This window comes from Morone saxatilis, unplaced genomic scaffold (genome assembly GCF_004916995.1).
Source record: "Morone saxatilis isolate NCDOM2014 unplaced genomic scaffold, NCSU_SB_2.0 Contig10, whole genome shotgun sequence".
Classification (NCBI taxonomy): domain Eukaryota; kingdom Metazoa; phylum Chordata; class Actinopteri; family Moronidae; genus Morone; species Morone saxatilis.
This window is the reverse complement of record NW_023339652.1, coordinates 5,380,089-5,407,753: the sequence shown is the minus strand read 5'-3', so window position 1 is coordinate 5,407,753 and position 27,665 is coordinate 5,380,089. Positions and strand designations below refer to the sequence as shown.

Here is a 27,665-nt window from a genome sequence, read left to right as displayed (position 1 = left end):
ATGGTTTTCTGTAACAGAAGGTGCGGGCTGATAGCTGGAGCTGTGATTGGGGCGGTGGTAGCCATCCTGGGAGGCATCCTTATCCCAGTGGGGAACAACGTCATTGAGGGGACAGTGGAGAAGGTATGGTGCTCAGTTTCACCCTTGGGTGGAGAATAGGGAGTGACAGAGTGTGTGAATGTGTGTGTGTACGCGGTGATCAAGGTGAATCAGGAGAAATGAGAGGCGTGCGTTTTTTGGAAAGCTGCTTCAACTGGCAAGTGTGGCAAGTGTGTCTTGTTTTCCTCCATCAAAAGATAGGCATGTGTGATTTGTTTAAGGCACTGTAGAGAGAGAGAAAAAAAACGGTTTAGACCTTTTTTATCACAGAGCATCCACCGTTTTCATGTATCAGTGGGACAGCTGGCCTGCTGGCAGTCTTGAGGCATGTTAAAAATAGACTGTGTCTGTGTGTCTGTGGGGTTTAGGAAGCCGTCATTGAGCCTGGAACAACAGCTTATGACAACTGGGTGGCTGCAGGGGCAAAGGTGTACAGGCAGTTCTGGTTTTTTGACTTGAAAAACCCCCTGGAGGTTTTGCAGTATGGTGCAATTCCAGTGGTAGTGGAAAGGGGACCTTACACATATTGGTAAGGTTGATTTGTTTACCTCTTAAATATCATTTTGATGACAGGTGTTCCGAATTTGATTTGAAACAAATCTAATACAGAAACAAAAGGCTTTTATTCCTGATGTCATATGAAATGTAATGTCTAAGTAAGACCCTCTCCCCCTTCAGGACAAGATATCTCGCCAAAGAGAACATCACTTTCCACCCGAATCACACTGCCTCCTTCCTGCTGCCTTTTGGGGCCATCTTCGAGCCATCCATGTCAGTGGGATCAGAAGAAGACAAAATCACCACCCTCAACCTGGCTGTGGCTGTAAGTGTAACCCCACTGTGCGGTGATTCCTGACTTGACTCAGCTCTACTGCTAATATTAGTTACGGTACCTCTGTTGCAAAGCCAAGAGGAGCTATGCCAAAGCAAGCTGTGGGTTGTGGTTCCCAACCTGTTTTGGACTGTGACCCTCTGTGACAGGTTGTTGGTGAGCTGAGAAGAGTGATTGCCCCTTCACAGGTTGTTCCTTTAAAATATATTAAGGCTGAAAACTATCCAGAAATTCAGTAGGAAAGCAGAGATTAGAGAATCATTTGTACAATAAACTTAAAAGCAGAACTACATTATGGTTTTTCTTGGGCCCCCTCAGATTTAGATTTTATCTTTTAACCTTAAAGAGGGTCCCGACCACCAGGTTGGGAACCAGTGCACTGGAGGGTTGTTGCAGAAGGGGAACTTAAGTTTGGTTGGTACAGGTTAAGGTTTATGCTATACCAGTGTTGCAACAATATATAGAGTTTCTGCACTGATATCATCATACTTTGAGGAATATTAACATGCTTTTCCATAAAACCCCTATTTTATACAAAATATTTAAATGTAAAGAAAACTTCAGGTATTTTTCAACCTGTGTTTTATTCCCACAGTGACACACAGTGTAACGTGTGAACAACAATGTGTATATGGGCAGCTAGCATGGTTAGCCAGCAAGTTTCCTTGGAAGCAGTACGCAGTTAATTACAACAGCAAATGCAGCGGGCTAATTTCTGTTTACACTTACAACACTTAGCAATGTTTTTCAGAAGCAAGCAGCTTGCTTGGTTATCTGGCAAGTTGCCCCAGAAGTCAGCTACAGTAGCTAATGCAGCAGGCTAATTCCTGTTTACTTGGATAATGCTGCATGTTTTTCATTAACATGCAGCCTGCTTGGTTAGCCGATCAATCTGAATGAGGATTGGACGGGTTTTAGGTTCTAAAAAGGTATTAAGAATACCGAGCTCAATGGTAACTGGCAACTTGAGGCTAAAATTAACATGGTGCAGAGATGCTGCCTTGTTGTAATCTGGAAATTATTAACAACCGGAATATTTTACAATGGCAGTCTGTTCATGTCTGAGTCTGTAGTCTTAACGTGTATAAGGCTCAAATGATAAAGCAATTCCAATAAGAGTGTCTGTAAGTGATTACGCAGTATAACACTCATAAAAGAGGATTTCTTTCTGATCTCTTCAGGCAACCACAGCAGTTTTTTGAACAGCAGTTCTGCATGTTTCGCAAACGCTTCATTGTGGAAGAATACAGATTTATAACTGACACCATCACTGATAAAGAAATTATAATTTACTGAGCTTTTACAAATATAAAAGGTAAATGTTTTTGGACTTCTTTTCAGGGAGCTTATTCAGTGGTTCCAAAAGTGTTTCATGGCATGCTGAACAAACTGATAACGTCAAGCAACTCCTCCTTGTACCAGCGCCGTACAGTCAATGAACTGCTGTGGGGTTACACAGACCCCATGTTGAAAACACTTGTGGGCCTGTTTGCACCTGTGAGTAAACAAATATATGGCCTAAGACACTCAATCTACCCAGTAACTCCTTAGATATACTATGATTTTATTAATTTATTGACTTAAATGTATTTCTTCTAGTACAATGGTACCTATGATGGCTACTACAATGTCTACACTGGAAAGGATGACATCTCTAAAGTTGGACAAATTGACATGTGGCGAGGACAGAGGTATGTCTGATTATGGTAGGGTGAAGGAGATACTGAGTTAGTATCTTTACTGAGGTTCTACAGATATTCACAGGTGACAAAAATTGTATTATTAAATCAAATATACAAATTTTGACAAATTGAATTTTGTCCAACAGGACTTTACGTTTCTGGAACGACACGTACTGTGACATGATCAACGGGACAGGTGTGGCTCATGCAGCAATGTGCTTTGTAACAAAAAGCTACAGGACTTCTTTTTTCCTGAACCCCTTCTTATAACGCACTTCTGTAGCTCTAAATACAGACGAGTCACCTTTCTGACCTGATTTCTTGTCCCCCTTTCTCAGATGCTTCGTCATTCGCTCCCTTTATGGACAAGAAGAAGCCTATATATTTCTTCTCATCAGACATCTGCAGGTGACGAAGAGTTTCATTTTGTGGGAGCAATATCATCTTATCTAGTCTGACTGCACTTTGCGAACATTAAATGGGCCAGTAAGTGTCAACGACGGCAAGATTTAAAATCTTAATTTGAGAACTGCTACCATTTGGACTTTCTTCTCAGTAACCACTAGAGGTCAGAGCTTGCCAATACCAAAAAACCATGGTCATGTACTTGAGTCATTCTGAGTTAAGTTGCACCATAGAGCCAAAGATAACACAAGGTACACAAGGTTCAGTTGCTGGAAAACCTTTGAACTAATCTCTGTGTTGTTATGTCTTCAGGTCTGTATCAGCTAGCTTTGTGGAAAGCAAGGATCTGAAAGGGATTGAAGTGTACCGCTATGCCCTCCAGCCAAATACACTGGCCTCCCCTACAGTCAACCCAGACAATCAATGTTTCTGCAGAAATATGGATGTCACCAAGAACTGCACCTTGGCTGGAGTACTGGACATCGGCTCCTGTCAAGACGGTCAGTTTGCATTTCTTTATGTAGGATCAAATGTCCAGTGTGTAACATTTAGAGGGATCTATTGGCAGAAATGGAGTAAAATATTCATAGGTATATTTTCATTAGTGTATCACCTGAAAATAAGAATCACTGTGTGTCTACACAAAGATTACAGAAGGAGCTTCTACAGAGGCTGCCACGTTGGACCCATGTTTCTACAGTAGCCTAGAATGGACAAACCAAGCTCTATCTTTAGGCATTTTGTGAGTTTTGGGTCCACTGTAGTTGAGTTGTCTATTCTCTTGCTATGTAAATAGGAAGACCTATCTACATCTCTCTGCCCCACTTCCTTCATGGCAGTCCGTACCTACGAAAGGCGGTTCTGGGCCTCAATCCCAGCGAGGAGCATCATGCCACTTTCCTGGATGTGGAACCTGTAAGAGCTTCTCAACTTCAATTCACTTTGTGATTTTTGACTTTTAGCGACTCGGATGTAAGTTGTGGTATTTTTTCCACCAGACAACTGGGTTCACCTTGAGGTTTGCCAAGAGAATTCAAGTGAATATGATGTACGGACCATCAAATGTCATCACGTAAGTTGTGATTCAAAAAGATTTTTAAAGGGAACACTTTGGGGAAATATGATTTTTTTCCCTGCTTGACGAGAGTTAGATGAGAAGACTGAGACCACCCTCAATGTTTGTATGGCTACAGCCAGCAGCTGGTTAGCTTAGCTTAGCATAATATAAAGATTAGGACAACCCTAGTTCTGTTCAGAGGCAACTTAATCTGCCATTCAACACCACTAAAAATCACTTTTTTCTGGTCTGGTAAGTTAACTGCTAAGTTAACCTACTGCTTTGTACAGATTATACTACTATATAGATACTATATAGACTAGATATTACCTATTTGTTAGGCAAAACTTGTTACCTTCAGATGGAGCCAGGGTTGCCGTTCCCTGTCTTTGTGCTAAGCTAAGCTAACCGGCTGTTGTCTGTAGCCTCATATTTACCGTAAGGACAGAGTGTTATTGAACTTCTCCTCTAACTCTCAGCCATAAAGTGAATAGGTGTATTGTTTTGAGACAACATCATGAAACTGAATGCTGAGTAATGAACTCTTTCCCTGCAGGGTGCTTAAGAAAGTCAAGGATTACACCATATTCCCTCTTGCTTGGCTGAACGAGGTAAGATAAAAATGAGCCCTGCAGTTGTGAAGTGTATATTCTGTTAGCTTGGGATGCATGGTAATCAGTCACCCTCTCGTCCCGTCTCCCTCTACCAGACGGCTTCGTTGGATGACGAAACAGCGGATTTGTTTAAGAAGGAGCTCATCTCCCGTATCCAGATGTTGGACATGATACAGAAGGCGCTGTTGGGCATTGGTGTGGCTATCTTCGTCCTGTGTCTCACCTCCTACTGCGTGGTGGTGAGGAGAAGTAACAAGCTGGTGTGAATGACTCATGCAGAGAAGAGTGCATTTAAGCTGCTGTGGGACATTGAACCTTTTGATATAGACTTGCACTTTTTTGTAATTTCAGTGTTATTTATAATGTCATACCTCCCTTGATTCAAGGGAAGGGGATACTGTGATTTTGTAAAGCACAAGAGCTGAATTCCTTTGCCATGTATTGTTTTAATTGCAAACACTGTAACATTAACTCAATCAGGGATTTCTGGAGGGAGAGCAGATGGAGACTCCTCTGAACTGTCAGGTTATCAATCCACACAGAGGAGAAATGAGTTTGCTTGACATCCTACAAAATAAAGTGTCCATGAATCTAGTCTTGCGCAAATGTTCATATCCTTTGCTGAAGTAGTGTCTTCAAAATGAATAAAAGCTGAAAAGGAGTTTTTCATTGGGTATCCTTTCGTAGTACTGGGCTGTTTAAAACTGGTCTACATCCATCTTGGTCCAAAATACATAGAGACTGTCCCGCTGCTGAAACAAACTGCCGCATTGTGCACGTTGAAGCAAACTTAAATGGTTTCCTCTTTACCTTGAGTGGCCCATCAATCAAACAAAGCAATACAAAATGGACTGGGGGATGATTATACTGCTGTTATGAATGGTACTTGGGTTTGTTTAGTGAGAAAGCAGTATTTCTGCCTAGCAGGAGGCCTCTCTTCGATTTTATGGCTTACAAACGAGCCCCCCTGGGTGTCTTTGATTTTACTGCTCGGTCTGAATCTGACATGTCACACATATACGTGTTTCATTGGGATTAAAACAGACAAGTTTTACAGCTCTTCCTTGAGGTGGGGCAATTTACACTGTCCACTGATCTTTGAAATATAGAACACACGCTTCTGTTTGAAAAGCTAGACCCTTTTAAGCTTCCGTTTAATATTAAACCCATATATTTTACAGGTTGTCAAAAGCTTGTTACCTTCAGACAGAGCTAGGCTAGCTGTTTCAAGTCTTTGTGCTGAGCTAAGCTAACCAGTTGTTTGCTGCAGCTTAATATTTACCATACAGACATGAGATCTTTCTGTAAAATTGAGATTCATCTGAATTGATTTATTCAGGCTATCATGACAATAATAAATAGAAATACATATGTTTCATAACACTGAAATTACACTGAGTTGAAGCTGACATGATGCTGGTCACACAGTTTTATTCAGCGTGGAGCAGAGATCTGTATGAGGGAAGGTACAGCTAGAGAGTCTTTTCTCAAAATGAAAATAATACTGTATATCTCTGCAATTTGCAGATACAGTCATAGTTGGTGAAATAGGATGAAATTATATACACAATTATTTCACAAAAACTCAGCACAACATTAAATTAAAAGGATGAAACGGACAAAAAAATACTCTGTACACAAGCAACAAATAATCTCTATCTACATTAACTACGCTTCTGAAAAAAAAAAACCAGTCTATTCACAAATGTCAAATGGTTTATCTCACAGACTGTCTTGCTGAGTTAAAGGTCCAGTGTGTAACATTTAGGAGGATCTATTGGCAGAAATTGGATATAACATTCAAGGTATGTGTGTAAAATTACCTGAACATAGGAATCTTTGTGTTATTGTTACCTTTGATTGAGCTTTTATCTACAGACGCTGCAGCTCACCTTCCATGAAGTCCGCCATGTTTCTGGCCTTTTTTTTTAGTTTTGCGGCCATTGTAGTTCCTCCTACACACTTCACAGCCTCTCATTCCCAGGTCATCAGTCTGTAGTCTACAACTTCACAGCCAGATACCACTAAATCTTACACACTGGTCCTTTAAAAGTACGTCCAGTTTGCTATAGATGACGTGGAAAATGTGGATCCAAAGAAGGATATTGTCATGTTTCAGCATCTACTGTACCTTATGATGTAAACTTTCCAGGTTTACACTAACCAAAAAAAATCTGCTTATCTGCAGGTTTGGTTACTCAAAGGATTAAGAGACCACTACGTTACTCATAAACATGCGTCTGTGCTACAAACAAGTATGATACAATATGCAGCCGAATTAACAGTCTCTTACATGTATGTCTGAGTAATAGGAATAAATACAGGAGAGATCATGTAAGATGTTTGCAACAGCTCACACACAGACTTTCATATTCTACTCAGTCTTTTAATACTATTTCTGTTTGGGTAACATCAGCACTGGATGTCAAGTTTGGCCTTTGAACTAATACATTTGCTGACAGCACTGTAATATAACACTTATTGGGACCACTTGCCATCTGCACTTTGTATGAACAGTAGACAGTATGGCTGTCAACCTGTGAGATGAAAAAGTTATTTTTTTCCACACAAGTGGACTTTTTATTACCCTACATGTCATCCCACTGAGCAGACAATTTTGTTAGTTTAAAGTAAACACAGAAATGTGAGTAGAATCTAATGAAAGATTAGTATAATACTTCCAGAGGGCACTCACTGTCAAACATGCATCTGTCTCCCTTTTGTCCCTTTTCAATCTCCTTTATTTACTATCTTGAGTTCAAATTAACTCCTCTTTTAGTGAACAAATCCACTGTGAGCTAATATCCGGACGGTCCAATTTCCCCTCTAATATCTAAAGTATGATAAGATCAGAGCTGCATCTCATGGTGTATTATCATAAGCAATATCAGCGGAGACCACAGTTTATTAGTGGCACTCGCAACAGGGCCACTTCAGTTTGTGATGAATGGCTTGTGGGTGCCTGTGAGTGTGCGTTAGTGTATGTCACAGCCATCTGGTCACAGTGCCTCATGCAAGAAAAAAACAAAAAAAAGAGATATTGCCGAATAACAACTCCCCGCACCCACCTCCTCGTTTTACTGTACGTCCACAGTGCAGCTCTGCAGTTTGAGATGAGAGTTGGAAAATGAGGATCTGGATATAGAAACAGAGGAAGGCGTGCGTGTCAGTCTCTGCAGCAGCCAGCTCCCCTTGTGTCAGACCTCTGGGAGGTGATTGCGGCGGTTGCGGCTCTTCCTGCGGTCCAGCAGGGGCTTCAGTTTGGCCATGTCGCCCCTGAGAGGTCCAGGCGGCGGAGGCTGCTGCTGCCTCTGCTGGAGGTTCTGGAGCTCCTTCCTCTCTTTGCAGTACTGCTGCACGGCCAGGCTCTCCGCCGGACTGAAGGCTGCCAATAGGACCTTGGGGTGCAGCGAGCTGGCCCAGGCCCACGGCGACTGCTGCTTGTCCGTCAGCATGCTCACCATGGCCTCGCTCAGCACTCGCAGGCGGATCTTGGCGACGGTGCGTTTGAAGCTGTTCTCGGTGGTCAGGCAGTAGTAAAGGCCCTGGTCGGACAGCTGGACGGAGCGGATGAGGAGGCCGTGCTCCGTGGAGAGGACGCGGTCACTCAGCTTCACCTGTGGTTGGCACAATTAGGCCGTGTCATAACACCATCCACATGATGTGTGACAGAGAATTGCAAGGGAACTAAATCTAGCTTCACAGTATATACAGTGCAGACAGGTAACAGGTTAAACTTGAGCAATTACTAAATGTAAATTAAAGAGAAAGAAATAATCTGGAATACAGATAATCAAAAATAAGCAATCAATTTAAAATAACCATGATATTAAACTGATACTTAACTGATACTTAAACCCTTAATACCACACTGTTTATTCCTTATCCACTGACTACCTTTTAAACTAGCTGGACTTTAGTTTGGAAAAGACTCCAATGATTACACACCGTAAAACTAAAGTGATTTATTTCAGGGGCAACTTCGATTCTCACGGGGAAACGGCTATAAAACGGCCATTACTCTGAGCCTGCACCACGGAGGCGAGAACTAAATCCATAGAAGATTGTGTCTTTATTTAAGCAGGCGCTCTCTTACCGGGCTTCATTTAATATTTCACTTTCTTTCAAAGGGTTAAAGGGACTGTCAAATATTTGTGAAATGTTTCCCCGCTAAGAATCCGGTCATTAGTCAAGGTCTATATCATGTTTGATCTGTATCGCTGCTCATTAGGACGCTCCGCTGCCAATAAGTGCTCACTTTGTCATTCCTCAGGCGATACAAGTCCTTATCAAGTGTGTGAGCTCATCTGAATGCACGACATGATTAATGTTTGATGTAATGATTTAACTACGCGACTGAAACACCAGAGCGGCTCCCTGTACATCAGAAAAAGGACATTTAATCAGTTATGTCTCTTAGGGATTTCCTTTGTGGTCTTTGCCCCACTTCGGCCTGTTACATACGAGCGAGGGGCGGGTGTGATGTGTGACCTTTGACCTCTCTAAATGTCAAACTGACCTCTTTCCTCCTGTCATTGTCCCTCTGAATAAGCCAGCGAATGGAGGCCTGGGGAGACTTGGGAAGACACTCCAGGAAGGTGGTGTTGTTTTTCACGCCGTATTGCGTCATCTCCACTGCGTTTCTGTAGGCTGGCGCACACACACACACACACACACACATCGAGTCAATGGAGCCACATCAGACGTCACTTGCTGACGGACATAAACCCCACAGATGGGCTCAAATCTGTCTGAAGTCCCCACAGTGAGAGTGAAATGTTGACACAAAGCTTAGTCCAACACCTGCAACAAGAGCCAAACTTCACCCAGACTTCTTCAATTTCTAACCGAATAACAAAACAACCTCCAATGCGTCAACTCAGTTTCGTCTCATTTGCCGTGTCGTTTTTTTTGTCGCAGCTAAATGGTACATCACTCAGCTGGATGTGTGACAGGGTTCTGACTAATTAGTGGTAATGGCCATATGGTTGCTTCCCCAAGCTCGTGTTAATTTAGAAACGTAAACTGTTTTGTGGAAATGGAGCTCTCTGGGGAGCGAATCCTCTCCTCTCATTAAACTGCACCCCGCCAGTCGACTGCGTGCGTTTCTGTGAAGGATTGTTGTGCAGCACCTGGACAATCAAACAGACAAGCAACACCCCTGGACAGGTACATGAACACGCAGGAACATACAGCAGTTGCAGCTACAGCTTTGGTGGAAACAACTACAGTCATTCGTCCATCAAAATTATCTCTCCATCAGACTTACTTTTAGAATGACAGTAAATGTGTCAATGTCAATCTGCGGTGGGAGTATGTCTAACATGACAAATTTCCCTTTTCAAATACTACATTACTTTTACTCTTTTATGTATTTTTTGGACACTTGGGGGCAGTGGAACTTAAAAAAGAGCTGAAAACATTCCCACCACATGAATTTGTTAGCAATTGCCTATTTACACAACCTGTTGACATGTAGCAACATTAGCATTCATTTGGAAGTAAGTAAGCGTAATATTTACCCTTTAAAAAAAGGTCTGTATCTGCTAGCTGCTTTTCTTCTGCAGCTATTTGCTCATTTAGTCTGCTGTCGGGTGCGGGGCAGGTAGCGTGCAGGGAATTAATCAGAGCTTTTTTTTTTGCTGAAAAAAACAGCTGCCTGCTGTTGTGAGGTTGATGACTGTGTTATTTGTGGGCCGTAAAATCTAAACAATTAGCTAAAAGAGCCTAAGCTCTGTGGAAAAATCTCAGCGGGGTTGTCCCTACTAGCGACACCTTTCACACTCCAAATATATTGATTAGTGCTGGCAGCTTTAATTACCTTTAAGATTGAATCCTCTGCATTGAGTGAGTGGATTTCCATGCATAATGTCCTGCCTTCTGCTTCTCCTAAAAAATATTAGAAGAAAATAGCAATGAGTATTAATACACTGCAGCTAAATACAGAAAAAAAACCACACAATCATAACAACCTTCTTCCTCACATGTGCCTCTCATATTGAAACTGCGCGAGGAGCACTCAGTGCCAAAACAATATGAGGAAAATCTGACTGTTATTCCACTCAGCGGGGCACACTCATATAGAACAGCTTGAGGAAAAGAGCACGTAAACAGCTGACACATCTCAGACACATTTTCCGCAGGAAAAACTGGCGCTGCGCTTTTGTTCTGGGACCAAACTAAGCCTGACCTGCGACTGACTGGAATGTCAAGAGACAGGCAGCTGGTCCTTAAAGAGACCAGAGACGTGCTGCTTTAGAGACGAGGTGTTGCTCGTACCTCCTCGTCTGTGTTATGTCTAGACGGAGTGAGGGAAGCAACAAAAGCCGAATCGGTGACATGGCTTACATTGACATTGACGTGTGTGCTGAAGGAGGCTGTGAGCAGCTCTTTTCCATTCTTGTTTAACATATTGTTGTTCCTTAGCTGTGTCCCACATTCAATATAATACGACAGGGCGTGGTGCATTGATTGATTTCATATTTGTTGTATAACTGAGGAATACTTTGGATGTCTCACTAGATTGTCAAGGCAAATTGGGAAAGATTCAAAGCGAGTGAATAGAAATACTGAATTTTATTTAAAAAATCCACACTATGCCAATGCTTATTTAACACTAGTGAAAGTTTTGAATAGCTGCCTTCATGAATGGACTCTCTAATCAACACCTGTCAGCACTTATTAACACTGAAAAGGTTTTTTGTGGGGCTTAAAAACAATTTTTTTTCCTCACACTGCTTAGACAAGAATCTCTGGTGGACACTAAAAACTCCTTTGCATGCAATTTAAAGATACTGAACACTCCCACAAAACTGCAGTTATGAATCCTAAAACTGTAAACCTTTGTGTACCTTTTGCCTGTGGGATAAAAGCGAGAGCAGCTGAGTCCGTCCCATGCGCAGTAGGGGTCTCTGGCGAGGCAGCAGTCAGCGCAAGCCGAGCCGTAAGCGTGACAACGGTGCAGGGAGACCTGCGAGACCCCGAACTCCGAGCTGACGTACAGCTGTTGCTGCAAAGTAAACAGTTCAAATGTCAGTCGCCCTGTTTGTCTTAATAAGTGGCCGGCTGACAGGAAAATGAAGCAGAGTGCAGAAACAATTATGGCTTATTATTTCCTTGCCTTTGGGAGGCTTATTATGCACAGGAGATTTCTCTCTCGTGCGTTACATGGAAGCCATGAAGTATGAATAACATATTAAAACAATTAAACTGCACTTAATATGCGAGGAAAGCAAAGTTGGGAAGGACACTTACTTTTTTGGAGGATATTCTCAAGTTTGTAACAGGAGCTTGATTCTGAGAAATGGCACAAAAAAGAAGCAAGTTCAGAGCTTTTGGACATTGTTGTTTTTTCTATCAAATTGAGAGTTTGATGTTTAGATCTGTAAAATATGAAGCCGCCGCCAGCAGATTAGCACAAAGACTGGAAACAGCGATGCAGGCTCTGCCCGAAAAATCTGTCCAAAATCCGCCTACCAGCACCTCTAAGCTCACTAATTCATAAATAATTTCTTATTTGTTTAATCTTGCCAAAAACTGAAGTGCATAAGCCAACAATACGTTGTGATTTTATGGGGTAAGCTAGGCTAACTGGCTGCTCATTGCAGGTTCATATTTCCTATTCAGATATGACACTGGTGTGTTTATGGTGGATGTTAATTGTTAATTTGCAACACCTCTCAGAAAGAAAACGGGTTTCCCAGAATGCCAAACAATTCCTTTAAAAATATTTTTTTGATTACAGAAAACAGCTTATCATACTTTAATAAAATAATAGTCATAGCAGAGAAGGTAGCCATCTAGGATCAGCTTCCCGCCAGATGTCTTTAACTTTCTAGAATAAATATATGTCTTCTGAGAATAAATGTCTTCTGAATGACAGACTGCTATAGTCCAGGTGCTGTGGGAGATCAAAGGAGCCGTCTGATCACAGGTTAATCACACTTTTAGGGATTTTTAGCTAAGATAAAACAGTGTGTGCGAAGGTTCACTCGGGGCAACAACCAGACTCTTGCAGTATGTAAGCATGTTTCCCATCACTCCATGCTGCCCTGCACTGCAGAACATCCATATCCTGAATGCCACCCTGCTTTTGTCTGTCTGCCCCCTGGCCTTTGTCTTGTGGCCAAGCTCACCCTCCTCCTCCTCTTCCTCCACCCAGCCTTTGATTTTGGGAGGGAAAAGGGATGAAAGTAAGAGTGGAATAAAAAGCAAAGGGAGAAAAACAGCTGACCTTAAACACTTCCATCTCCTCCAGGATCAGATCTTCATGCAGGGACTGATTGGTGGGCAGGACAATCACCTTCTGTACTGTGCCTTTGTCTGGGGGCGGAAAGGGAGACATGTCATGAGTTGTAGGCACACGCAGACATTTAACAACCATGTGAGGCAGATATGGCTATGCCGAGACATGTGTGCTAGAAAAAAACTAGTGAAAAAAATAAACTCCAAGTCTGTTTTCCTTTACCCATGTTTGCTTTTGAATTAAGCATGATAGCCATGGCCAGCTTCCATATCAAAATCAACTGTGGCAGGAGAGGGAATGGGAGCTCTGCACGAGGGAGGATAAGGGCCACGAAAAGGGCAAAATGCAACACTACCATCATCAATATGGCTGTTTTGTCCAGGGAGCTGGAGCAGCAGAGCGGGGAGAAGGAGTTACAGTAACAGCTCCTGGAAATGCCTGATAAGAGAGTCTCCCTCATTCTTCAGACAAAGCAGCATTTTCGTGCTCAGATATGGTAAGACAGCACAGGCTTTTCTTCAAGAATTCAGGCAGGAGAAACAGAGTGGAGAGGGTGTCTGATAAACACAAGCAGCTGTGAGAGAGAGAGAGAGTCCGAGGGTGGCTTGCTGAACGCAAACATGTGCACGAATGCACGCAAAAGGATGTCTGCACACACACATATTACTCTGTTTGTAAGCACAGGAACTTTATATATTTCTGCTTGTGCAATGAGATATGCACTTTCATGTCTTCAGGTTTCTAAAAGCCTTTGATTAAAGCAAACAAAGAGACAAGTGAACTGCACTCGAACCACTCGCATGTTCTTGCACCTGATTTAATAAAATTAAACTATGTACTACTACGTATGAGATTAAAGTCCTCTGATAAAGGACCTTATCTTGTCACCCTGTCTGTGGCCTGTGACATAATTTATGCTTTATGCTGTGTCATGTTGTTTGTGTTTTCAAATTTGCCACCACACCCACATTTAACTAACCTAACCTCTGTTCTCTGTTTATCTGATAACCAGCTGTGGCAAAGGGACTCAACAATACTTTATTTATGAAACTGATGACTCATGTGACAGAGGGAAAGTGTATTACCTGTCATTTCACTGTCAGTTGGTTTCTTTCTAACTGAAAATTCTTCCATTTTAAGACGTCCTTATCAATAATGCTTGTGTAAAATTGAAGATTAGCCAATATATAATTTTCAGATGCTTTATTTTCAAATATGTATATCACTATCAACCTCAGTATCGGTCGAGGCCTTGCTCATTCCAAAATTCAGCCTGTGGCCTCAGTAAGGCTATATTCACTTAGACTGAAAAAACAACAACAACAACAACAACTATATCCAGTAACTAAAACAAATGTGATTTTGGGTGTCAATAAGTAAAGCGATGTTGATACTAAAGGAGTGATGTCTCTTTTTTTAAATTCCACACTCATTTTTAGAAAAATTTCAATCAAAAAAAGAAAGATTTTACATTTGAATGACACATTTTATAGTTTTTCTGCATTGTTTGTAACTAATTTAGATACATCCACATCTACTTATTTGGGCATGTGCTTTCTGGTGGTTTATGGAACGAGAAAGTGAATGAAATCCACCAGTTCAGTGCCATTTTCAATGCAGCCTCATCCGCTTTTGAACAAATGAAATAAGACACATCATTCTGCTGATAATCCTTTCACTCAAAATGATCTGATTTGAGGTTTAAATTAATTCTGCCTTCTAGAGGATATACATGAAATTGTTTTTGTTACAGTATTTTAGCATGGCCTTAACATACAGCAGAAAACATAATATAGCTCTTGTTGTGAACATAAGAAAGAGCAAAATTTGGCTGTACTTTGCTAGAATCTGCTGGACCTGTCTACATTCATACCTGTGCCCAGGAAGAGCACTTGGTAGTTGCCGTCAGCAGCCATGACCTGGTCCACTGCCACTGATGTGTATTTGTAGTCAGCATTGGTCCGAACCACTAGAGGTCTCCTCCCCACTGGGTAGATGGGGTTGAACATGACTGGATGGTTCCGTACGAAGGTCACCACGTCGTCTGGGAACTCCTTTGTTGACTGGATGTCAGGTGTGAAAGCTCCGCCGGGACACTGGAGAAAGGTAAGTGAGTGCATTGTGTTTAAATGAATGTCATTCTCATATCCACAATCTGAAAAAAAATAAAGAATTGCCCTGAGAGTCCAAATATATACTTAGGTGGAATAGTTTATAGATCATAGATATTAAGATAATAGACAATATACACTAGTATGCTGAGAATTTAGCTAAATATATAAAGGTTAAATATGGAGTCCCACAAGGGTCTATATTGGGGCCTTTTTATTCAATATTATTCTTACATACATTTGTGAAGTGTCAAGGGTAATGCAGTTTATTATGATTGCAGATTAATTTTTTTTCAGTTTAATTTCATTCTTTCATTTCTGGGTAATGTTATACAATGTACTGACAGTATTGTAAATTAAATGATATTATGTAATTATGGAAATGTACTGTTCTCTGTCATTTATTAAATGATTATTGAGCCACAATGACAGTATTGAAAAGGTTTAAGGTTTATTAATAGACAATAAGCTTGATAATCTTTTGGTAATGTTATATAAAGGCAATACTGCATTGCCGTTTTCAGCAAACCAAATTATACTATCCACTGTCCATCTATATATCTATACCCAGTTAGTATGCAAGGCAAAGTTACTAAATGATTTAATGTGAGTAAAAAAGATTATTGCCTAAAGAATTGCACAAATGTGTATTTCACCATGTTGAATCTAACTGCTGAGTTCAGATAAAGAAACTGTGCCTAGAGGGAATACCTGCAATTTAATGAGTAATATTCATATTCAGCTGTTGCTAATGTATGACGTTGTGTTGTCATTCCTTTTATAGCAAAAGGCTGTTCAATCATTTATGTTATTTATTCATTTTTAAAGAACAAGTCTGGTAATACAAGATTTTTTTTCTCCCTACTCATTCCCTAGCATAGGATGTGTAAAGAGGCATTGTCAAGATGAATATTTTATATAAAATGTTGTTGTAGAATCATGCACTGAAATAACCAATGAATGAATGATTTAATGAATGAGTGAATGGCCTACAAATTAACTCACAGTTCCTGGTCTTGGATAAGGAATGCGCCCCTGGAAGGCCACCCACTGAAAGTTGGGCCCCTCTCTGTGAGCGAAGGGCCCGTTGAAGACGGTGAGGATGTCGGCCATGTTGTACACGCACACTGCTGAGCCTTTAAACACGGAGCTGAGGAAATGAGATGCATACTTTAATGAAACACAACAGTGGGACCCACCCAGCTAAAATATTCAGCAGTTGTTTATTAAGATCTCTGTTTCTAAGGGTATGCGAGTCATGCAGTCTGGGTGGAACCGTTGCCACTCTCCAGTGAGGACAGCTCACCTATTTTGCCCTCACGGATGTGGTTTGGCAGTCATTTTAAACCACACTGCTTAGCACATAAAAGGGGCTTTGTTGAAAAGGGGCACAGAAGCATATTGTGTGAAGTGGAGACGGAGGAAGAAACACAGTGTGGCGATAGGAATAACATTGATTTAAAAGACCTCAAGGACCTCACTGTTTTGGTTTGGCTTTAGTCTTTGAGCCAGGATACACTACTCTAGCCTTTCTATGATCCTGAGGTAACAAGTGGATTGAGGGCCTGTGGCAGTCACCCTGGGTTAACCAGACAAAGTCAATTAAAGATCAGAACAGACGGATCAAGTGACTAAACCTCCAAATGTTCCATGTAACCCTGCTGACTGTGACTTCTGGCTGATTGAGAGTAGTGTAATCAGTTTATTCAGTGTGGTTTTATTAAATTACCGCAGAGGTCTAAACAGTATGTGGTAAACTTTTCTTTCCTTCATTTCTTATGTCAAAATCATTACGTTAAAATGTTCACCTTCATGTTATTCTCCAGATTTGGTGCTTTAGTTTTTTCCCCGAAACACTGAAGGATAAAGTGTTCCTTTATGGGTTGACAAAAATTCTCCAACTTCTGGAGCAAAATAAACCATTTAAAAACCTGCTGGATCGCAAATACATATTATCCCGCAGGTAAAAACAGGCCTGTTTGGACAACTCATGAAAAGTTTTTAAAGATTAATTTTGTGGGCCTTTTGCCTATGTTGGATGAGGACAGCTGAAAAGAGACCGGGGGAGGGGGTGGAGGGGGAGAGAGAGGGGATGAATTGTAGCAAAGGACCCTGGGCTGGACTCCATCCCGGCCCGCTGTGGTGAAGACTCAGTCCCGACAAGGACTGTAATGGCATAGGGAATTAGGCGTCTAAAACTGGGAGTAAACAAGGTAAAAACAAAAAGGCATCTGGTCGAGTGGTTAGAGATGCATACCATTTACAATTTGATGTTCCCAATCTGATTCTGGTAGACAATCAAATTGTTGCATGTCACCACTCTAAAACTACGTATTTTTTGTGTCTCTAAAGCCTGTCACACTATCAAAAAAAGCCCCAAATTCCACCAAAACATAAAAAAAAATGTAATAAAGTCAAGGCACACTGGTACAGAGAGGTATTTTTTATAGTATAAAGGAGAGTGGACACATCCTTAAAAAACTTTTATGGGTACATATTTGGTGGGACAGGTCTTTTTGGTAAATGTTTTATCCAGTGTACAAAATATACTAATATAGGGAAATGTTAACAGTGATCAGTCCGTTTTTTAAGTTTATCTCTCTGATCTGTCCATTTGGGTTCTGAGATACAGTTAAAAGAGAAAAGGGGACTTCAGTCCTTCCTTTTTTCTATGAAACCTGAAAACAAGCCTCGGGTTTCACCTACCTGAAGAATACAAAAATGAAATTCTCTCTGCACTCAAAAATCCTGGCTGTGTACTATTACTCTTTGCTTGTGGAACACATCCAACAATACATATCATGTAATGCATATTCTGTATCAATGCATACTATAAATAATGCGCTGCTGCTTGCTTGGAAAGAACATCAAAACGACGATGGTAAAGCCACCAGGGTGTTGTAATTGATAGTTCATCCTCTGACTAAGCTGTTCTGCAACATGACACATGACGTCTCTATGTAACAGGCCCTTTGACAAGCACATCCCCCCCCGCTGATATCCAGTCAGTGATTAACATAACCACTGAGGCCTGCAGGAATGTTACAGTTGGCTTCATCACCATCGGCCTTACCTTGTGGATGTGAAGACTCCAAACACCAACAGGCCCTTGGGCTGATCAGTTTCCAGCAAAAACATACTTTCTGAAACAGGAAACACATATGTGCACATGTGTAATACCTTCAAAAAATCCCCCGTGATATGGTTATATATCATGCTGCAGGTAAGATTGCCAAAAAATAATGAATGCATGAATTAATAACTGTACATGTTGACAGATGGACCGGTCCGATGAACTAAATATAAAAGCAGGTCTAAAATGCTGCAAGCTGTTTGTAGTTTTCAAAGCTGAAGCTAAAGGAAAGGACTGGACTAATATGCTCATAAATGAATTCAAGGTAACCAAAAACAACAGAAAAACTGTTATGAAAATTGATAAAGGTCTACAGCCTTAATCCAGACCAAACAAAGGAAGGTCCATGGATTTGTTTATGGAGAAAGCAATCGCTGGAAACTTTGGAACAAAAATAGTGAGCGTTCGGGAATTAGGGTGGTCTCTGGCAACATATTTCAAAAACATATTTGCTTTAAACTTGTTTCACGGAGCATAAAAATAAAAGTCACTGGAGTCACTTAACAAATAAAGAAAACATAAAATGTTAAAAACAACCATTTCCTTCATTTTACTTACCCAGTTCATCAAAGTGCGTTTCGGTGCCATCTTCCTCCAGAACCGAACACACCATCCTGGCCTTAAGGAAGGTGGTCCATTTGTTCACCAGGCTCCGCTGCCCTCCAATGTCGTTCTGCAGACAGGAGCCGCACATAAGCAAGTCGATACCACAAAACATACACTGCTGATTTGTTTAGGCACAGACAAAAGGCACTCACTGGGCACACTCTGGCCACCATAGTGTGGATATTTTTAGTATTTCCGCTGTTATCTGTTAGCCTCTCGCGGAAGAAAAAATACAATTTGGAATCATTGGGGTCTGTTCCATCTGGTATCAGGTGGGCATCAATGAAGATTGGCTCTGAATGACAGAAAGGAATAGTGAGTTTAACAGCAATAAAAAAAAAATGACATCCTATTTGTGTAAATTAATCAACATATATACACTCAAAATCTTTAGAGAATATTTTTTGTGCTCACCACTAAGCCACTTAGAGTTGTGCTGGTCTGTCCGCACTGCATTTCTCTTGGTCAGGCTCCTGAAGATGGCAGCATCTGTCCCCATGAAGTCAATGTACATGCCTGAGAACAGCTCCTGGTCTAGGGGGAAGTACACACACACAACAAATCAACAATGTGCTTACATATTTTGTAGAGCCTAAAACCAAAAAAAGACAGTACTTTTAGAAACGTGCATTTCAGTCTATGGCCGATAAACAACGTTAAGATAGTTGAATGGGTTTACAGTCTGTGTGTGTCCTGCTGCTAATAACAGGCTTCATGCTCTCCACAGCCGCATCATGCCTTTTATCATTCCTTTACTCTCACTTCATCATCCATCAGTTCCAGACCATGTGTTTTGGAGGATGTGGGGCAAGTTAGTGGAGGATTAGGGGTATGTGGCTCGCATCCAAGCTGGCTTGCTAAGGAGCGAGTGTCGACAGCACTCAGTCGGCCACAGAGAGTCCAAAACACGACGATGGGGATGAAGTGCAGATTTTATCGAGCCCAGACACTGCCTTTGGTTGTCCTCTGAGGCTTGGACTCTCTAACTCAGCTGCCACAGCTTTGCCTTTGACCTCAACTCTATTTGGCAGAGAATCTTCCTTCCTATCCCCTTTGGGTTATTCCACCCCTCCCCTCTGGCTGCCTCCTTGGCATCTCTGCAGGCGTTCACTAGCTGGCAAAGCTGCTGCTGACATGGCCGTGCTCAGGTGTCGGAAAGCAGAGCTGAGGGTGCAATGTGTCGCCTTAAGTCGTGTCAACAGCAACCCAACACCCTTTGACCAATCAGAGCTCAAAGAGAGAGAATGGGAGAGAGAGCGGGTGCGGCCTGACCTGCCTTAGCCTCTGGTGCTCTGTGTTTTATGTGTATTAAAGTAAAGCTGAAATTTGAATTGAAAATAAACAACTATTGTGTACAGAAAACTGTTTTTATATTTCTTAGTTATGGAATTATATGAGCTTCAGTTCTGTATGTGGGCGTATCTCATGGCATGGGTCGACTCACATTTCAAGTCTTGTGCTGCTTGCAGCTACAGACCGCCGCACATAATAGCCCTGTACAGAGTAATAGTAATAATATAGGAGTAACAACTGTCCCTGAAAAACAAACGTGGACATTTTACATCATCCAGTTGTTCAATGTAATAAAACCTAAATATAATACAGTATTATATCATTAACACACAGGATTTTTAACCCTTGCGGGATTATTTCTGAAGTCATACAACCCTCTTCAGTTGAGCGCTCACTAGTTGTTCCCATGACAATCTTTCCCTTCTCTATCATCCATCCCATATGGCGTGAACATGGCAACGGCGAACAATGGCTAAACCAGCTGGTGAACCGTCTGTGTATCCATTGGACTATTTTTAGTGCCCACACACACAGATACTGCACCGGTCAAACTACAGTATTGGCACTGTCACGAAAAATAAATAAAAGTTCAAATGAATCTGAATTTCTGGCAATTCCAGGGGTTTGGAAGAGGCAAAAATCACAAAGATGGAGGTAGGAGGAAGCACTTACTGAGCATGACGGAGACTGTATTCACTTGAGGGTTGAAGGAGCACCTCCCTTTTCCAGATTCGGTCCGGGAGTCAATGTGAAATACTTGTTCCTGTCACAGAGAAAAAAGTGGAAGTCAGAGAATTTGGAGACAGTTTTATATGTTAAATGATTCCGTCTAGTGGCCTCCACCACAATAAAACTGCATGTATGTACTGCGTGTCCCACAAGGTAGCCCTGCTCACGTTTCCCTCCCTTTTGGTTTTAAGGAAGCACAGAAACGGTCCTGGCTTGGTCTACCTTAACTGGCCCATGTGGGACAGTAAAAAGAACATTCCATTTGGAGGAATTTCCCTGCTAATGTGTTGGATAACTATCTCTCCATCTCAGGTGAAAAGGCTGCCAAGTTTCAACTCCCTCCTGGTGGCGGTCTGGCCGGTCAAAACGCCTCTTGCTAAAACCTGGGTAAACTATAGAGCTTCCTGTCCTATCCTTATTTAGAGGCTGACCCACAGTAGCGATGTAACTTTCTTGAATGTGATGAGAGTGATGTCAGCTGAAGAGCATTTTTCCAGGAAAATGTGTCCGTCCGCCAAGAAGTTGTGGAGATGGACTGAATCCATCTGGTAGGTTCTGTCATTAACCCCAATACTGCAAAATATATCAGTTTTAACAAAGAATTTGGATGTTGCAATGGATCATTAAAGCCTCCATCTGCTCAAAAATGTGCTTTGTTTACTTCACTTGCCTGTTTGACCTTCAGAATGCGTTACTTGTACAAATGTGTTTTTGTATTTGTGTATTCATAGTTTCCGAATCACATAAATTATTAAACAAATCATTACAATAGAAGCATTTTTATATGCCTTAAAAGAGGTCTGGAAGGGATCTTTAAAATAATATTTTTCTTTCAACAAGTGGAAACTGTTCGTATTGATAAACTTCTCTGACAATGACTGGAGTTATCACACCATATAAAGTTTTAAAAGACAAAATAAAAGAATAAATGGCTCAGTAATTTATTGCAGTGTATATTTAACAATGCATCCTTGAAGCCCTTTTGAAACATGCAAATTACCTGTCTGTTGCCGCCATCCTATCAAGTTTCTGAACTACAGTCTGGGGCACATTCTCACGGCAAAGGTCCACACTGAGCTTGCCGTCAACTCCACTCCACTACAGCAGCTTGTTATACTTAACAGATCCCTTTTCTTGAGACACTGACATGTTTGAGATCAGAAGTTGCAAACAGAGCAGTCTGCCTTTCAAACAACACCCCTACCCCCTCCCCAAATGACAAAAGGCACTGCAGTGCGGGAAGAGCCTAGTTGGGCGCTCTCTGCTTGTTAGCGTTTGGCAGCAGTTGGCAGTCTGTGGTTAAATGTTGTTCACTCAGTGAGCACTTTTCTCCTGGAGGGCTTCCCTGCTCTCACTTACAGAGCCGTGTGGCCGGAGATGAGAGCTCCATTACCCCCCTCTTATCCTCAGCATCTCTTCTCATGTGGCATCAAACTGAGTACATAATAACAAAAGTTATGGACTACATGGTGATGCTTGAAAATTCTTAGTAGACCAGTTAAAGAATATGCTATTGATAGAAACAATGGCTATCTGATGCAGCACATGAATTTGATTTCATTAAGAGAACGCTGGCACTGTCATCCACTATATGCCGTTTGAGTACTTGGATACTTGAGTCTGAATTACAGAAATATTGTATGTCCTCCAGTAGACAGTGGTGTAAAATAATAAAAATTATATTCTATTATTGCAGCTATCAATCAAAAACATGTTATATTTTCTTTTGAACCTCTAAATAATTGAATAAAATCTGATTTAACAAAAAAAGCTCATCCACATCCCTTGAAGCATTTTATCACTACCTAATCTCTTACAGGAAAATAATGATTTTTGTTTACTTGCTCTGGGTGGCAGTATTCCCACTACTTTGATTCTCCTGCGCTCAGAGATGACATTAACAGTCAGCACTAACGGTGCTTTTAGGGATTAATAAAGGGGAAGCGAGTTAGAAGAATACTGTCCCAAGTGAGCAATGAGAACATTAATTACATTAACTCTATTAAGTTAATGTAATTAGGTTTATTTCTGAAATAACCGCAGGGGAACCACAGCATCCATTGCTCATTATGTCCCATCATCAAACACATTATTTTATCTTTAATAATACTACATCCACACATTAAGTACTTACAGTTGAGGATTAGAGGGACAAGATGTTCTTATTTTTTTCACTTTTGAGATGTTAGTGGTGACATTCAGCAGCCTGCACTGCATCCCTTTAGTGAGTTTTAGTGAGTGAATAATCTACCTTGGTCTCCTCAACAGTTACAGTAATGGCTGTGTTGACCACCATGTCCCCAAAACGTGGTTTATACCATCACAAGTTTGTATATTTAGTGTAGCGAATCTGTCATCGCGTTCCCACCTCTGGTCTGCGGCCCCTATTGATGTACACACAGACGGGGCTGTACGCTCCGCTGCCGCACATGAACAGATGAGTTCTGTTGTAAGGCTGCACCACGCGGATGAAGTTCCCACAGCCGTGCTGGAAAAGACAGATAAACAAAAACAGACACGTAAGTTCAGTAGGTGAGAAACAACAATAAACATGTCAGTCTGATTCATTCCAGTTAAATGTCAAACCTATAGTTTATTGATGTAACCTTTTAAAGCAAGACTATGTAGCTTTGGAGAGAAGAAATAACATATTTTTCCTCTCACAAATGAGATTCTGAATTCATAACCAAATGATCAGTTCAATACATTCAGAGTTTTTTTTGTTGCTAGAGCCTTATTTGGTCTGGTATGTGCATATGTCTAGTAGGTTATGACAGCTAATATTATCTAACTGTAGATAAATATTGTTGTATAATGCAGTCAGTTTGTTAACTTTATGACTCCTCTTTGCTTGTATACTGTTAGCAGATTAGCATTACAGCTAAATGCATTATCTCATTTTAACTTGTAGCCACACTGTTCAGCAACAGTACCTAATGTCGCTTTCATGTTATCTAACCTTTTTTTTAATAAATTATAACAATATAACATAATAACAATATGAATTGCAGTTGGCAACACTCCTGTAATCCATTTCAACACTTTTCATGTGTTTTAATCTCTGCTATGACACAATGCACTGAAACAGACATAACAGAGGATAAGTTCTGTTTCCTGGTGTACAGCCAAGGTGAACGGAACTTGTTTATCTCTCCTGAAGTATCCTATTCCATATGAGGGAGTAATTCAAACTTATCTCACTTGCTATGACGGTTATACAATCACATGCTCTATGATCAAACAATCCCAGAGCTCACTCGTCTGGTATTAAGGCCGGTGGAAAAAGAGCGTCAGGGGGTATATGTGATATATCTAGGTAAGGCAGATTACTGCTCTCCCTCCATCTCTGCTTTCATTTCCCAAACCCGAACGGCAGCGGCATGAGCGCTGGACTTTGTGGCTAATTAAGCCTGAGCTTGCAGAAAACGTGTGGAGAAAGGAAGAGGGAGAGGAAAGAAGTGGGGAGGAGAGCAGCACGTATCCAGGGAGCCGTCAGGAACTTGGCTGCGGCTGCAGGAATGGCAGCTGCTGCAGCTCACGGACGGTGTACAGCTCCACCGAGAGCTATCGATGAAAAACAACAGAACTTTCACCATCACACGCCCATCTTTGTTATTTATCTGGCTTCTCTTTACCTCCCTCTGTCTCTTTTGCTTTCTCCTCATGTTTATCACCCATTCATCTCATCACACCCTCCTTCAGCCCTCACAAGCCCATACGCAGCCTTCGTGACTGTGCTAGATAAACAGCATCCAGCCTCATGGCCGCAAGTTCAAGTGGCGATCACGTTGAGTTTAAAGTGGGGGGCTTTTGAGCCAGCAGCAAACAGACTTAATCAACCTGGCTGGTCTATATTTCCCCTTTGATGCCACCCCCGGGCGCAAACAAAGTGTGGTTGCTCTCTGGAGCCCCGCTTCACTCCAGATTCTATCAGAGAACAGGAACTTAATATATACAGATGAGGAGGGTAACCATAACAGAGGGGGCTCTGATTGAAGCGAAGAGACTCATGAGAAAGAAGAGCAACATTATGGAAGAGAGAAAATGAAATATATTGCGGTAAAAAAAAGAAACCGAGAGCTGGAAAAAGTGACCCGAGACAAGTGGAAAAAATAGTAAGACAGAAAGAGAAACTGAAATTTTTAGAAGAGAAACTGGCAGAGTTGAAAGTAAAAAAAGGAATGACAGATACAAGAAGGGGCCATTGAGTGACTCCACACAGAGATGGCTCACCCAAATATTTGTGGGAGCCTGTCTGTGACTCACAGCAGCACAAATCACTCAGTGACTGGAAACAGCTTCTTCTCTATTTCTGCAACAGCGTGTTGTACAAAACCCTGGCCACATTACCCCAGCTGCTGTCAGGGGATGGAGAGATGGTGGAGAATGTAGGACAAACAGGCAGCCCTGGTCGTAGTGTGATGCTTTTTATGGTAACTCGTACTGTTATTTAAAAATCAGGGTTTCAATTTATGTAAAAAGTTGCTTGGGAGGTTTCTTTCACTGCAGTGTCTATAGGTAGCTGTGCGTGTACTTATGCGCAGAACAACCCAATTAGGGGAAAGAAAGAGGCAGAGGAGGAATCAGTCTTCTGAGTCCTACTGTATGTCTTCATTAAACCTTGTTGCAGCTAACAAGTGTTGCTCAGAATCAGGCTGGGTTATGAAATTTCTGCGTCCCATTTTGCGAGCTTTGATTCTGGTTTATTTTTCTACAGCGCTCCATGGCCCTCCATGGCCCTCCATCCTCCCACGCCTCGCTCTCGTCCTGACAAACTGTGCCTATGCCAGGAGGATTCCAGGCCAGGAGGTGACCCTGCGGACATCTGCTGCCTGCTACACATGTGGTTGGACCTGACACAAACTCACAGATGGGAGAGGGAAATCCCAGGAGGCGGCACGCACAGTTCCGCTGGAGACCCACTTGGAAGAACTTGTTCTGGGAACAGCTGACAAAACCTTCAGTCTACAGAACATCTCAATCATCATGGCAGAAAAGCATGAAGGCTAATCAGATACACTGGTTTTCTATCCTGTCCGTTACCATTAGCAACCTCAGTATTAGCTACTATTTATGGGGTCCAAAGCAGTATTGGTGTAAGGGACACTGTAAATACACAATCACTTGGGTGCTGCTCCATTAGATGAATGGCGACTATGATGAAGAAATGTCTAGGACTTGATTCTAGTTTCAACAGAATATGTGCAATGAACATGTGTAATGTTATAGTTTCATGCATGCACACACAAAACTAATCCAAAGTCACTTTAACACTGTGTATCTGACCGGACCAATGCAGATTGGGTGCAAAATGGTTCGCTCCATTACTGCCACTGCTAGGGATTGATGTGGAATAGTCCAAGTCGTGGCAGAAAGAGGGGAACAATTGGGACAATAGCGGTCTTTGCTAGGTAATGATTTCAATAGATGTGTGCTGGTTTTTGGCCACCATCTATTATGGATAAGATGAATAGTATTTAGTACAAGAACATAAGCCTTTGTGATCTGATTCCCATACATTTATATGAGATTATATACAAAATGTATGTTCATTTTTGCAGTCACTGTGTCTACAGATGGCAGATAATATTAATATTTAGTTCATATGCTGGGCTATTGCAACAGTATGGAGTGGAGAAGTGGAGAAAAGTCATGAAGTCAGCAAGCTGAATCAGCGTTGTCCCTTTATATGGCAATATTCACCTAAAATGTTTCTATTATACAGAAATATGCACCCTGAAGCTTGCTAACATTAGCCACCATAAGCTTCCAGACAAAGTCAGGCTGTAGAAGTCAAATACCTGAGTGACAATGCATTTTATTGCTATGAATTCAACTTTTTAATTTCACAAGAGAAAGAATGCGTCTCTCTTTTAAAAGCGGCATAGTCTTGCTGTAAAGATAACAATAAAGTGTAACAAAACAGACATAACATATAAAACAGCACAGACCTTTTACACATGAGATTAAAAAGGCTCAAATCTGCAGTAGAAGGTGTGTTTATCAAACATATTTAGCAAAAATGTGGTCTTAAAGGTGAAACATAAGTATTACATTTAATATCTCCTGTTTTTATTAATTATTAGCAGCTTCATGAGCTGACATTAACATCTGTTTTTCCATATTTATATTTCATTCATTTGTTAGGCTTGAACTTTAAAAGGCCATAAGCAATCCAAGATGAGGGTTTTGAAAAGTTCAGGGTTCTTACTGTAGGGTCCTTTCCTGCCATTTGGCATTCCTCTATCTTGCTTGGAGACGCAGGCCAAAACACCTGGTGGAAAAAAAACAGCACGGCATTTAAATAAGTGACAAGTGGGGGAAGCAAGCCCAGAAAACCAGTAACAGACTGAGAGAGACATAACATGCATATGCTCACACTGAGGTGTGATCATATCCTGCATACACAGACTGAAATCACAGGTAAAATGAGCAAAACAAATGTATGTACTGAAACTTTCAGTTCTGATATAAGTGTCAATGTCAGTGATTATAGTCAGCTACTGCCTGTGGAATTTTTTTTCAAACCTGGGAGAGGTGCTTAAAGGTCTAGCTCGATGAATATATCAAGCAATTTACCTAGAAAAAATGGATGCGGTGCAGCACTCCCTGGGGGAACCTAAATGCTTTCCCATCTGTTTATGCACTTCATGCCTGTCAATTACGCTGAAGATAACTCCTTCACTGCATACCGAATCCGTTATCAGAGAGCTCCAGCATTTTTATGCCTCTTTTGAATAACCCTAAAATTGTTCTGAACGCCGCAAATGTATGGTAATTTGCATATCATTGCACAGATTAGAATAATACCACTGCAGCAGTTTTATGATACGCCTTACATACTGCTAAATTTGACAGA

At 41.4% G+C, this 27,665-nt stretch overlaps 2 protein-coding genes across 3 annotated transcripts in view; one reads left to right on the top strand and one right to left on the bottom strand.

Moving 5' to 3' along the window:
* cd36 (CD36 molecule (thrombospondin receptor)) lies at positions 1-5,263 on the top strand. Its single transcript, XM_035680151.1, has 12 exons — positions 1-123; positions 468-628; positions 778-922; positions 2,273-2,428; positions 2,531-2,622; positions 2,760-2,809; positions 2,952-3,021; positions 3,331-3,518; positions 3,815-3,933; positions 4,017-4,090; positions 4,632-4,686; positions 4,785-5,263. The coding sequence occupies exons 1-12, from the start codon at positions 1-3 to the stop codon at positions 4,953-4,955; spliced, it is 1,404 nt and encodes a 467-aa protein (XP_035536044.1). The 3' UTR covers positions 4,956-5,263.
* The window catches only part of sema3c (sema domain, immunoglobulin domain (Ig), short basic domain, secreted, (semaphorin) 3C), a 44,867-nt gene continuing 17,232 nt past the window's right edge, over positions 31-27,665 (bottom strand). The window contains exons 4-19 of one of the 2 annotated variants that reach the window (XR_004797455.1): positions 27,018-27,080; positions 23,175-23,294; positions 20,750-20,840; positions 19,199-19,318; positions 18,937-19,079; positions 18,737-18,851; positions 18,119-18,188; positions 16,051-16,195; positions 14,808-15,030; positions 12,923-13,011; positions 11,944-11,985; positions 11,541-11,698; positions 10,511-10,578; positions 9,209-9,339; positions 7,758-8,306; positions 31-323 (exon numbers count right to left, since the gene is read on the bottom strand). Coding sequence is in view for 1 of the 2 variants with exons in the window: in XM_035680136.1 (XP_035536029.1) it covers positions 7,887-8,306; positions 9,209-9,339; positions 10,511-10,578; positions 11,541-11,698; positions 11,944-11,985; positions 12,923-13,011; positions 14,808-15,030; positions 16,051-16,195; positions 18,119-18,188; positions 18,737-18,851; positions 18,937-19,079; positions 19,199-19,318; positions 20,750-20,840; positions 23,175-23,294; positions 27,018-27,080 (1,998 nt within the window). In the remaining variant the exon portion in view is untranslated. Of the gene's footprint in view, positions 324-6,610; positions 8,307-9,208; positions 9,340-10,510; positions 10,579-11,540; positions 11,699-11,943; positions 11,986-12,922; positions 13,012-14,807; positions 15,031-16,050; positions 16,196-18,118; positions 18,189-18,736; positions 18,852-18,936; positions 19,080-19,198; positions 19,319-20,749; positions 20,841-23,174; positions 23,295-27,017; positions 27,081-27,665 lie in introns of those variants that run through there. The other variant, XM_035680136.1, reaches the window with a different exon arrangement.